General features: G+C 45.7%; 1 protein-coding gene across 1 annotated transcript; it reads left to right on the forward strand.

The window, feature by feature from the left end:
* The first annotated feature begins 444 nt into the window (after positions 1-444).
* Positions 445-6918, forward strand: ZBTB21 (zinc finger and BTB domain containing 21). Its single transcript, XM_053457179.1, has 2 exons — positions 445-738; positions 2986-6918. The coding sequence occupies exon 2, from the start codon at positions 2999-3001 to the stop codon at positions 6101-6103; it is 3105 nt and encodes a 1034-aa protein (XP_053313154.1). The 5' UTR covers positions 445-738; positions 2986-2998; the 3' UTR covers positions 6104-6918.
* Positions 6919-13968: the final 7050 nt, after the last annotated feature.

The following is a 13968-nucleotide window of genomic DNA, read 5'->3' on the forward strand; positions in this document are numbered from 1 at the left end:
TGCCTCCTACCCCCTATAGACCAACATACACACACAGCCTCCTACCCCCTACAGACCAACATACACACAGCCTCCTACCCATTATAGTCTGTAACACACACTGCCTCCTACCCCCTATAGACTGTAACACACACTGCCTCCTACCCCCTATAGACTGTAACACACACACACTGCCTCCTACCCCCTATAGTCTGTAACACACACACAGCCTCTACCCCCTATAGACTGTAACACACACTGCCTCCTACCCCCTATAGACTGTAACACACACACACACTGCCTCCTACCCCCTATAGACTGTAACACATACACACACTGCCTCCTACCCCTATAGACTGTAACACATACACACACAGCCTCCTACCCCCTATAGTCTGTAACACATACACACACTGCCTCCTACCCCTATAGACTGTAATACCGGTATATACACAGGGGGCCCTGTCAGCCCCTGACCCGCGGACGGCCCCCGTGCCCCCTTTAGTCTGTAATACACGCAGGCTGTCAATCTCGGAACCGCTGCTAGGCCGCTTGGGCCCCGCCCTCTTCTCCACCTCCTGGAACACAGACCAATCGGAACGCCGCGCACGTGACGAGCGCTCCATGCGATGACCTCATCTCTGGTGTGGGATGACGTCAAATTCAAGATGGATGGAATCACGGCGGCAGACGCGCGCCGGTGAATTGGAAATCCGAGAGTCGAGAAATTAAGCAGAAGCCGAGCGAGCCGACCCCGCGGTGAGTAAAAACGAAGCTGTGGGGCTTCGCTATCGCCCGATAAGCAGTCCGCCTTCCATTTCCTCAGCTCAGAGGAGCCGTGCTTCCCCTGACGTAACTCTGAGGTGGCTTCTCCATCTCCCCGTTCTTTCCCCTGTCTCCGAGCTGCGGCAGTTGTTTCTCCCTCCTCTAACAGCCGTCAGCTTCCCTGCTTCTTACCCCCCTTCTTTCCTTCTTCAATACACACACCCTTTTCAGGCGCCAGCCGTTTGTACGCATGCGCTGGTTATTCCCTGATGCCAACATGGCGGCTGCTGACACATGCGCAGTCCGCATGATGTAGTCAGCCACATGATCCCGAGTAGTCGTTGGGCGCGCGTGCGCAGTTTGACAGCTTGAGGAGTCTAGTCCTGACGTGAGCGCGCAAATGGAATGTTCCAGATAATGACGTAGACGACGCGCGCTGTGGTTGTGGTGATGAATCGGTTGATCCAGCTGTGAAGCATTGAGCGACCGGAGGGAGATTTTCACCGCCTTAAGTGTATATGATTTCACAAGTAATTGTGTTTACCACAAAATCTCATACCTCCCAAGTGTCCCACTTGTCCAATGTTTGCTGGGTATGAGGGTATCTACAGGGTATCTACAGGGTTCTACAGCCCTAAAGGCCCCGATAATGTGTATAGAAACAGCAGGAAATGGCTTTATAAATAAAGCCAAGTGAATAAAGTGCATTCTTGTTCTAAACTTACTCTTCTCCTGTTATTTATTTAACAAAGTAACAGAAGTGTCGGTAAAAGGCTTTTCTGTAATTTTACATTTTATTGGCCTCGTCAGTCAACCCGCGGTCACCAAGCGGGGTGGTTGGGGGGGCTATATGCTTTGACACGCACTGCGACAACCCACGCTATTGAGGGTAATAGGAGTTGGAGTCCTCGTAATACAGGGAAGTTACTAGGGTAGTGTGTGTTTGGGCTCTTCCCATGGTATACGCTGTGTGTGTATGTATTTATATATACATATATACAACTGGCGATGAGGGCCCTGCTCAAAGAGCTTATAATCTATATATATTTATATATACAGGGTGTGTGTATATATATTTATAACAGCAGATGTCGTAATCCCTCCGCAGTCTGTATGAGTTATTTGCACGCCTTCCACATGTAACACTTATTTGTAGCCTCCGGTGTTGTCTTTTATCATGGCGCATGTTGTTATTATTATGTCTTTTTTATATAGCGCCAGGAATTTACTCGCTGCTTCTTAGTGTCTCATATCCTCTTACTGCACGGCTGTTACATGCCCTTCATTGCTGATCGCTATGCGTGTGATCAGCCAGCAAGGGGAGCAATCACAGATTCCGGGAGGGTCTTCTGCCCTCCGGTGACCTTCCGGTGCGCATCGGCGTTCACGTCTACCAGAAGGGGTCGCGTGATTGGGCGTTCTTTACATGACATGCAAACCGTCAGCGGGTAGCCAGATAGGGAGATGTCTCTGCCGGTACAGATACATCCTAAAGGGCATTCTGGCAGCTTTTTTGGCAGAACATACCTATATGTCCATAGAGTAGTGGAGGGGTTAATATGCATTGATCACGAAAAGAAAAACAAGCGCCTTCCTGTCGTGGTGGAGGCAGCCCTGCGGTGGCAGCTGCCCTTCTCCCGCATGGTCCTACATTGGTTGAAGCAGCCAATCGGTAGCGTGTTCACGGGGGATCTGAGCGGAGCTGATTGGTGGCATCGCGTTCACTCGAATGCATCACCTGCACTTTAAGTAGCGTAGGGGGGACAGGCGAATGCATATAGGGGGATTCTACAGAATTACCACCATGCAGTTACACAACAGATACCACGAAAATTGAAAGGGTCGGCTCTTATATGCATTAAAGTGCACGGGCTGGAGTGTCCCTTAAACGCTGTATTTTATTATAACATCAGTCTCTCCATGCAAAGCTTCGCTGAATTCCCCCCCCCAAAAAAAAAAAAATTAGGTTCCAGGGCCGCGAACCGCTGTAAGCCATGTTTCTGTGTATATGACGATAAACAATAGCTTCTTCAAAATCAACAATTTTTTTATTATTATTATTTTCTTACAATTTTAATACTTTTTTTTATTATTTATCTTATTATTTTTTTATTATAGAAACTCAGATCCGTGATTTTCATATTATAAGGGGATTATTATTTATTGATTAGTATTATGTCTGGGAATGTGGGTGATGCTACCATCGGTAATTTTTTTTTTTCTTCTTCTCACCCTCTTTAGGGAGATCAGCACGATGGACGGGGGACTTCTCCATTACATAAATCCGGCGCACGCGATTTCCCTGCTGAGCTCTTTAAACGAGGAACGGATGAAAGAGCAGCTGTGTGACGTCATTCTGATTGTAGGGGACCAGAAATTCCGCGCCCACAAAAACATTTTGGCCGCGAGCAGCGAATACTTCCACAGCCTGTTCACCAATAAAAACAACGATTCGCAAACGGTCTTTCAGCTGGACTTCTGCGAAGCCGACGCTTTCGAAAATGTGTTGAGTTACATCTATTCTTCTTCGCTGTTTGTGGAGAAGGGCAGCCTGGCAGCCGTGCAGGAGATGGGCTATAGTCTCGGCATCACCTTTTTAACCAATATACTTTCCAAGACCCCTCAGGCGCCCTTTTCCCCATGCCCCCAAAAAAAGGCCGCTTTCTCCGAGGACGAAGAAAACGGATCCCAACAGAGAAGCGTCATTGTCTGTCAAAGCCAAAACGAAGCGAGGGACGTCGGACGCGTCCCGCATGACATAAGCTCGTCTTCTAAGCCTTCGTCGTCTTCTAAGCCTTCGTCGTCTTCTCAAGGCAGGAGTACTTCGGCTAAGCAACACCTAAGGTCGGCTGACACATTGAACAGTTTATATTCCAAACGAAATTGGAGGGGATCATCCAACAACTCCGATGACAGTAATATAGGTGGGTGGATGAAAAGAAATGCGCAGAAAAAAACATTTCCTACTGATTCTGCCGAGGATCAGCAAGCTGCCAATATGCATTTAATGAGGGGGAATACGTCGGAGGCTTTTAAGAAGAAAATGGCACACGTGCCGGCTTTGCTCAGTCCGACAGACTCTGCCTACCCGATGCAGAAGCCGGGAAAAGACATCACTGTGAAACAAGAAGATAGAAACCTACATTATTATTCTCAGCTTGGAGCCGCGGTCCCGTCGGCTGCTCCAGGGAAGCAAACTATCGATCGTAGCGGCCCTCTGGTCAAAAGTCTTCTCCGAAGATCTTTATCTATGGACAGCGAGGTCCCTTCTTACTCACAAGATGCTGACTTTCAGGCTTCGCAAGGGGGGCCTTCTATAGAAAATGCCTCAAAAGACGCTGCGCCCGATGGACGCTCTCGGAAGACATTGCTTAAAAGAGCAAGGGACGCTGCACAAGACAAAAACGCAGATCGCGGAAAGTCCTTCGCATCTACTCTGTCCTCTTCCAGGGACTCGTTTCAAAATGATAATATACAAATAAAAACTGAGCCCCAAAGTCCTCCCCCTTCAGAACCCTCGGAAATAATTAGGGTTACTGTTGGAGATGCCCCGCAAGCTAGTAATTGCGACGTTGGTGTGAAAATGGAAGAAACTCCTGAAGCAAGCAGCCCGCCGGCCAAGAGAAGGTTTCACAGCGACAGAAGAATGCTGGCTTCTAGAAGAGCAAAGGCCAAAGCAAGCACTCCACCAGAGCCCGAAACCAACTTTGATCGCAGGCCCTCTCATCTTGAAGGTGACTTCTACGATTCCGACGACAGCAAGGAGATGTGCATCGACACGCAGGAGGTCGGGCAAGCCCGGAAATTTAAATGCAAACATTGCCTTAAAATATTCAGATCCACCGCCGGTCTTAACCGCCATATAAATATGTACCATAACCCTGAAAAACCGTACGCTTGTGACATCTGCAACAAAAGGTTCCACACAAACTTCAAGGTATGGACACACTGTCAGACGCAACACGGAATAGTCAAAAATCCTTCTCCCGCGTCGAGTGCTCACGGGGTTTTGGATGAAAAATTCCAAAGGAAATTAATTGACATTGTTCGAGAGCGGGAGATTAAAAAGGCGCTTATGTATAAGTTACGGAGGGGGAAGCAGGGCTACCAGGGGCCGTCGGGTAGCCAAGCACAAGCCATGAAAAGAAGCCTGAGGTCAAGATCCAAAGCGGCCTACGTTTGCAACTACTGTGGGAAATCGTATCGTTTCTTGTCTCAACTCAAGCAGCACGCTAAAATGCATCCCGTAGACAAAGCTGCTCTGTCCAAGAACATTCGGCCCAAAAAATCTTCATCCCCAAAGAGTCCGGTGGAAAGCAAAGAGGTGTTCCACTGCCGGCTGTGCAACGCAACGCTGTCTTCCTTCGTCGAGCAAGGAAATCACGAGCGGATGTGTAGGAACGCTACGTTGTGCCCTTACTGCAGCCTTCGATTCTCTTCTCCGGAGCTGAAAACCGAACACGAAGCCAAGTGCGAGTACAAAAAGCTCACCTGCCTCGAGTGCATGCGAACGTTTAAGTCTTCGTTCAGCATCTGGCGTCATCAGGTGGAAGTTCATAATCAGAACACCATGGCGCCAACAGAGAACCTCTCGCTGCCGCTATTAAATCACAACGGAGAGACCAGTAAAGCGGCGAGACAGCAGCTTTTACTGGAATCTAGGAAAGTAAACAGTTTCCTCATGGCAAAAGATGACCCCGACGCCTACAGCGACTCCTCGGAACATATGAACTTCGACTCCGATGATTCCAACTGTCTCCCTGAAGATCTCAGCATGTCAAAGAGATTCAACGTCCAGATCAAGGATGAACCCGCGGATGACATGGAGGACGAGCCCGATTCGAGCTACGTCCACAAAGAGGCAACGTCCGACTCTGAAGGTGGGATGTGGTCGTGTGAGAAATGCGGGAAGATCTTTACCGTGCACAAGCAGTTAGAGCGACACCAAGAGCTGCTGTGCTCCGTGAAACCTTTCATCTGTCACGTCTGCAACAAAGCTTTCCGGACCAACTTCCGACTCTGGAGTCACTTTCAGTCGCACATGGCGCAAGGCGAAGAGGCCTCGTTCCGAGAATCCGACGCCTGCGCGCCCGTCAGCTCGCCGTCTCCTCCGCCGCTTCCCCCGCCGCCGCCTCCGCTGCCTAAAATCCAGCCTATCGAACCGGAGACCACCGCGTCTTACCCGGAGAAGCACAGCCCCCCCGAGAAGAAGTTCGCCCCTCAAGAGTCCGAGACCCTCTTCTACCACGCACCGCCCCTCTCGGCGATTACGTTTAAAAGGCAGTTCATGTGCAAACTTTGTCACCGGACATTTAAGACGGCGTTCAGTTTGTGGAGTCACGAGCAGACGCACAACTAAAGCTCTCCACGCTCTGGTGCTAAAACCTCAAACGTTTTGCTCTTGGGAACTCTGACATCTCCGACGCGGACGAAGCCCGACCACCTTCTGATAACGTTGCTCCTTAACAATCGTTACCGTGTAGCACGATAACCGAGTATTAAAGGAAAATGCCTAATGATCGTTTGCATGACCTCCGACCCGAGACCGACCCAACTAGTTAAACTAAAAAAAAAAACCTAAAAAAAGAAAAAAAAAAGTATTTTTGGTTTTCCTATTTCTTGGTTAATCGTGTGCGAAAAGCATTGTTTTTGACAATATTGTAAACCTCACAACTCTTTGGGACTCAATATTTAGGCTGGTTTAATCTAAAAAAAACTTAATAGTGAAGTCAGTTAATTTTTTTTTCTCGTTTCCATAGCAATAACCTACGCAGAAACCTCAAGTTCGGAATAACGTATTCTTTAAATAATTGCGTAGTTAGGCAAAAAGCAGGATAGGCGATTTAGAGAGATATGGTGCGTCTTGGCCTACCAGGACCATTCATGTTTGGCAAAACCGCAGTTGTTATTATGTACTTTAATTAAAAAAATCTTTACATTTATTAATAAATGGTAATTTTTTTTATGACATACGACAGCATTTTGTGTTATAACAAAATTTCCCGCGCTTAGATGTAACGCCTCGATAACGGGAGTGGACTAAAAAAAGCGAGATTTAGAAGCTGACCTGAGCTCCGTAAATCTAAAACATCCGTAAAAACCTAAGTTTAGGAATAAGGAGCATATATTCCGTGTAAATTGTAAAGAAATAAATAAAATCTAACTTGAATTAAATACAGCGCCACCTACCTGGCTGGTTATTTTTCTCTTTATAGATGGAAAGGAAGTTTTAGGTCAAATAACCGTCTGATTAGCACAATGAAAAAAAAATCTTAAATATTAGTCCAAGGCGCTGAGTTAAAAAGCTAGAATCTAATTAATTCGCCGTGTTTAGCGTGTTTTATTTGTTAGTTTGTTCTCGTCTTTAACATTTAATTATTTGTTTAATTGCTGCGTTTCGTTGCTAATTGTGTATCTTTCAGAAGTTAGATCTTGGGGAGTCTTTAAGCACAGCGTGTTCATTGTGCGGTCGGGTGTGAGTTTTACGGATGGATCTGAAACCCATAAAACGAATATAATGATTAAAAATCATTAATAATGACTTAACAGAGCGAGCCCTGCAGGCCTCGTGGACCTGGCTAGAGATCTCCAACTTGGAGTTGTTGGAAGATTAATATAATATAATTTTTTTTATGATTTAATGTTTGCTTTGATTGATCTGTCACCGAAAATAAACATTGGCATGTGAAGGGTGCCTAAAACTGCGTATATGTGAAATATTATATGCTGTGGAAGCCCCTATTGCTTTTTAGGCAGAGAGCCTCGGTGGAAAGCTCTGCTTCTTTTTCTTGCTTTGTGTAAAAACTGTTAAGCGAGACGTTGGGGTCGCGTGGGTGCCGGGTTTGCATCGCGTTCTCCGTGGATCTCGGCGGTCTCTTGGTTGGTTTTTGGTGATGGAGCTGAGTTACTCTGGCTAAACGTTTTTGAGGAGTGAAATACTTCTGCAGAACGGTCTTATTCACCAAAAAGGAGACTTGTGGTTTCAGCTCCTTGACGTCCCTTCGCATTATGAAGGGCCAACCCCTGGTGAGCTCCTGCTGCAGGAAAAGCTTGGCGGACCCTGCATAATGTATAGCTAAATCATTGAAACATCTTAATTCATGCAATATTATATTATACAGGACTGGCTCACGGAGGAACCTGTGATGGATTTTCTTAATGAATAGTGAAGTCGAGGAGCTGAAACAAGTCCCCGTTTAGTGAATAAAGCCAAAAGGTAGTCGCACTTTATAATGAAATGTTGGGGGGTCCTCGTAAAGAGATGAGAAGCGTGGCAAAGATACCTCTGGGTTTGGATCTGGTCAGAAAAAATATACAGCAAATTATATAACCAAGCGAGTTATAGTATAAGTTGCTATCCAACTGGGGGGGGAGGGGAGTGAGCCTTTTTTTTGTATTTACCGTGAAATCTGGGCTGTAATGCACTTACATTACGGGAAATGAAAAAACAAAATATTCCGGAAATGGTATATTTTTTACTTGTGTATAATATACCCCTCCCCCCTTCTAAGTGTCCTAAAAAACAGCACACATATGAAGAAAGACTCCTCGTTGGCAGGTTGAAGCAAAATATAGATTACTATAAAGTCAAATTATCAGTTCCTATATTTTGAAATTTTTATTGAATTTTTTATTTTTTTATTTTGAGAATTGTGCTAAAATAATGCTTTTTTTGGGTGTTACGAAGTTAGGACATGACCAGGCGTCCCTGAACTATAATTCCACGGAGAGAATATGATAGTTATGATATGCGGCGGCCATTTTTTTATTATTATAATTTTTTTTTTTTAGGATTAAGTATGGTTTTGGTTCACAGGCATTTATAAATAACTCTTCACTTTAGATTTTTCTCAGGATCAATTTTGGCCAAAATCTACATTTTCAGATCTTCAAAGTAACGGTATTTGCAATACTGCATAATTAAAATAATAATAATAAATAAAAACCTTTAATTGAAAATTGTTTTAATTTCACATATTTTCTGCCCTGCTGTGTTCTGGAGACAGCGGCCGTGGTTTTGCAGGCTGGAACTCTAGAACGTTGCGCATCTTACTTGCAAATAAAAATGTATTGAATGCCCGACGGGTTAAAGAACTTTCTGGAGGCCGTTTTTGTTTGTCCGGAATCCTCATTGGAAGTTCTTCCAACCCGACGGGCATTCAACAAACCTTTATTTGCGAGTAGAAGTGTGCGAAGTTCTAGAATGGAGAATCTTCTGGAAACCCTGCACTCCTGCACCTCTCCAACATCAAATACGTACAATTTTTTTTTTTTTTTTTTAATTTTTTTTTGTTTGTACCTTGAGTCTCTTCCATTAGTGGAAAGCAGGGTATCTAGTATATATATAATATATATTTTTATTTTTTCCAATTTTTTTTTCACCCCTCTTTAAAACCACAAAGACCAACATCCAGTGAAGCCTGATTTTTTTGATGTATTAAACATAAAACATTTTTTTTTTTAATGTAATTCATCATGTGTTTTTTTTTTATTTTTTTTTTTTATTTTGTTTTTTTATTTATTTAATGCACTTTTTTTTTTTTTTTTTTTTTTTTTTTTATTTTTATATCCCTGCTCGCTATAAAGGATAGATTGACTTGATTTCACTACGTTCAGTCGCCATTGTTCTATCGCTCGCAGCGCAGTTCACGAGTGGGTTTGCGGCGTAGGTTCTCCTGTCGTTAGAGCTGAAGTCTGTTAGGCCGACTCTTTCCTTTCCTCGTTTATCTCTTTGTTTCTTTGTACAGATTTTTTCTACTGTGTTTTCTTTACTTGGCTGTTTACCAGGAAATGTTAAATCCAATAAATTTACACTTTTTGGAGTTGACGTGTGTGCGTTTTTATACAGATTACGGTGTTTTGAGGCTCGCTCCATCCCCCGCTGGATGAAAGGATCTGGTGTAAAGCTACTCGTCGGTTTCATGATTTATTATTATTATTTATTGTTTTATATAGCGCCATCAAATTCCGTAGCGCTGTACAATGGGTAGACAGGACATAACAAGTAGCATGTAATATAACAAATTGACTAACAGAGACAACAGCTGCGGAGGGCCTGTTCACAGGAGCTTACAATCTATCATGATCTGTCGTTTGGTTTCTATGGGGACATTCTATATGAGCGGGCTCTTTAAATATTAACCGTTTCGTAGCCCACCATGCAGATTTTACATAGTGACTCGCCGAAAAGACCCTATTATAACCCCTCTTGGAACCGAGTCACCTGCATTCAAGCAGGAATGTCAACCATAACATACTGGTAGCAAAATCACCGGTTTAGGGGTCTCGTATATGATCACAGCGGGGTAGAATAGGAAGGAGTCAGCTCAACACTGTGTGACCCTGAGAATCTGTCCCTTCACCCTGACACCCCGAGATTGGGGTTCCCAGGTCTGTGGGTCAGTTCGCTAAAGGGTGAGTTGTGAGTTTAACCCCTTGACTTGAGTATCCATCTGCAGTGAGCTGCTGCAGGAAGAGCTAAGCTGGCCCTATATAATGTATAATTAAATCACTGCAATTCCATCAAAGCTTCCTCACCTATTAGACTATGCATTACCCAGGGCCTGCTTATCTCGCTGGAGAAACCAGCCAGTGTTGGAATAAACCCCACGCTGACCCTTTGCAGCTTCTACAAAACGCGCATGACTGACGCTGGGGTTTATTCACTAAAGGGAGACCTGTGTTTGAACTCCTAGACCTCGCTATACAGTATGAAGGGCCGTCCCCATTGAGCTGCAGGATGTGCTGGGCCCTGTATAATGTATAAAGTAGCCAGATTTCACACATCAGGACTTTTCATGAAAAGCTGGACTTTTGACCCAAAGCTTTGGTGTTTTGTAATATGTAAGGGGGGATGTCCGCATGCGCTGGTGCCAGGTCGGGACCCCCGCCGCTAGGTTATATTTGAACTGGTTGAAGATAATAACTGCTGTTGACCGAGGGGGGGATTGTCTTTGATCGGCAGGCTGGTTGGGTGCGAACTCTTTGAACTTGTTGTGGGGTAACCAGGGACGGTCAACAGAAAATGTGTGCTGAGCAATTAATAAGACTAAAGGTGTTAGAGGCAGTCTGCTGGGAGCAGGGTACACGCCTGTACTACTACATCTCACAAACAGATCTGATCCCTAACTAAACCTGTGAATGTCTTTAGCTCCCTTTTCTCAGGGGCTGGGGGATCGTTCGTCTTTGGCGGCAGCTCCATTGGTCTGAAGGCTGTTTGAAAAAAAGATAATGAGGAGAAAGAAGGTTCCATCAGAATAGGAAGTTACCGTATTTGCTGTAATATCAGACAAGGTTTTTTCAGAGAAAAATTTTGATCTTGAGTGACTGTGAGGGATGAAATATATAAGTTCTATTTTAAAAGGTATGAATACTGAGTATATAATGGGTCATTTAACCAAATGATTCTGATACTAAGAAGACCACTCTGATAATATTGTTGCATAATCTTCATAAACAAATGATATATGACACGGCGATGTAAGATCGTGATCTGGGAGCATGATGGGTGTTGTACTCTAAGACTATTTATTTTAAGCCTGGCCCAGCCATTCCCTCTATAACATCCAGCTTGCTAAGGTTAATGAGAGTTGTGGTCGGCGGCTAGGGGGTGCTGTTGCATAAATGTTCTGTGGACTGTTACTGGTGAATTATGGGACTTGTAGTTCACCATAGGCAGGATCATTGGCGCTAAGGGTTAGATGTCAGCGCTAGGACCCTGTAACCGCAGCCAGCTTCTTCTCCAGTCAGTTTAGGGAAATCCTACTTCTCTGACCCCGCCCGCTGCCGCTTCTCCACCAGTAGCCAAGCCTGATTCCGGATATGCAAATCAGAGCAGTCGGACCCCGCCTCCACCAGCAGCCTTCCCTTATTCCGCTTATGCAAATCAGGACCGTCAAGTCCCGCCCTCTGAGCTGTCCACCAGTAGCCGTGCCTGATTCTTGTCATGCAAATCGGAGTAGCCAGATCCCGCCCTCCCGTGCCCTGTGTAATCAGGCGGCCACCGGCTGCTGTGAGGCTGTGGCACACGGAGAACGGGCCTGGCGCCGGGGCTTGCTGAGTCACATGCACAGGTAGGAAGTGGGGTTCCACTCGTGTGTGGGCGCTGCGTGGGGTGACATTGGCACTGGGTGGGTGCCATAGAGGGCATGCCAGTGGCACTGGGGTATAAACACTGCGGGGTATTAGTGAAGGGGTATCGGATAGCGGTTACCCCGTATCATGACTGATAGGAGGTCACTGTATGTGGAGACCCCGCCGTTTATTGAGCGCCCGAGGCGGGAGGCAGTTCTGTGGGCCCGTGGGGGTGAGAGCCCTCTGAGGGCACCTCGGGGTAACCTTTGCTTCCGTGTTCGGTGTGACTTTTTACAGCTCCGGATCCTCACAATAAGGACCGAGTTCCTGTTTGTTCCGTCAGGAAGTAACACTCAGCCTCCCACTCTAACGAGCCCCCCGCCGGCTGCCCCGCCACCAGCCCGCCCTCCGTGTAACGGGAGAGGAGGGGGGAGGCATTTCAGTACTGAAAGGGGGTCAGCAGAGTACAGGAGAGACGCTTATTCCAGAGGAGGAGGGCAAGAGGCCAGAGTCTGACACTACAGGGAACGGAAGGAAGTTTTACTAAACTGAGAGGGTGGTAGATAAGCGGAACAGCCTCCCAGCAGAGGTGGTAGAGGCTAATACAGCAAACAAATGAATATATTCGTGGGATAGGCCTCTGGCTCCTGAATCAATGGAAACGGCAGGAAAAACGGGCTGAGCGGGTCTGATCTGCCGCAGGTTCTGTGTTCCCTTAAGGGGTAAATATGTTATCCGAAAAACTCGTTATCTGGCTAATTAATTGCCCCCGTCTGGCCGGGACGTGCTGGGACCCGAATGTCGTGAATGTGATTCTGCCGCGTGGCCCCCGGAGGGAAATCCCCGCGGGTTCCGGGAAGCTAATTAGATAAACGCATTGTCCTTTTTATCTTTAGAACGATTAAAACGCTATCAGGAGACGCCGCGCGCCATTTAGTAAACCTGCGCAATACGACGGACACGGGGTACAGTCAGAGGACTTTAACTCCCACAACTCCAGGCAGCCAGGGGAAGCCCACGAGAGATCTAGCCCAACAGCTGTTGACCAACCCTGCTTTAGAAACATAGTATTTGGTAGATCGGCCCCATTCGGCCCCCGTGTAGTCGCCCGTTAAAGACTGGGCCATTAATCGGTCGTTGGTCTCGTCTTAGATTTAGGAGCCGTATGTCTATCCCGTCACTGTATTACCCTCTACCACTTCTGCTGGGAGGCGGTTCCACTTGTATTCTTTTGTGATAAGCTCCCGGCTTTGGCCCGTAACGGTTCTGTCGCGCTTCGGCAATCCGTTAATGAAACCCGTAAATAATAATTGTACGTTTTCCAGGAATTGTCTGCGGAGCTGACGCTCTTTCACCTAAAACAAACCCAGAGACCTAACATTTTGACAATTTCAGTTTTGTTTATAAAAAATTCCGAACGCTTTTCATCTCATTTTAAAATGAGATCGTTGTGATGTCATCAAAGCTTTACTGGAAGAAACTGCGAGTTCTAGAGCGGCGCCGTGACGTGTTTATTCCCGCGGAACCTTCTGCCTCCAACGCTTCCGCTTATAATGAGCAGCAAGGGGCATGGATGTAATTTAAGGACTTTACAGAGAGACTGGTGGATAAGTGGCACGGCCTCCCAGCAGAGGTGGTAGAGGGTAATACAGTGAGGGTATTAATCATGCACGGGATAGGCATACGGCTCCTGAATCTAAGACGAGACCAACGAGTCTTTACAGCAGGAGAGACGGGCGGATAAAAAACCGTTTGACCCGTATGGTCTGCCATCCACTTCTATGTATCTATAAAAATGTGTCTATTGTTATTAGTATTATTAACACTTAAAATATTAGTAGTATTAATAATAAAATGTTAAAATATTATTATTGGTAATAAAAATATTAATAAATACTGTTAAAATGTTATAAATATTTTTAAAATATAATTATATTGTTTATACAGCGCCAACAATTTCAACAGCGCTTCTTACAGTCCCTACATTCAGAGGGTCCGACAGAACTGGAACAGACTAAACAAATACCAACCGATACATGAGGTAGAGAGGGCTCGGCCCGCAAGCTTACAATCTAGAGGGGCTGATGTGCGGCGAAAGGGGAGGGATGTGGGATTATTTGTCTAATGAATGTAGTGACAGGACAGTCTTTC

This window comes from Spea bombifrons, chromosome 2, assembly GCF_027358695.1.
Source record: "Spea bombifrons isolate aSpeBom1 chromosome 2, aSpeBom1.2.pri, whole genome shotgun sequence".
NCBI classification, from domain to species: Eukaryota; Metazoa; Chordata; class Amphibia; order Anura; family Pelobatidae; genus Spea; species Spea bombifrons.

Coding starts and splice junctions, on each gene's coding strand:
- ZBTB21 (XM_053457179.1), top strand. CDS start 2,999: ATGGACGGGGGACTTCTCCATTACATAAATCCGGCGCACGCGATTTCC.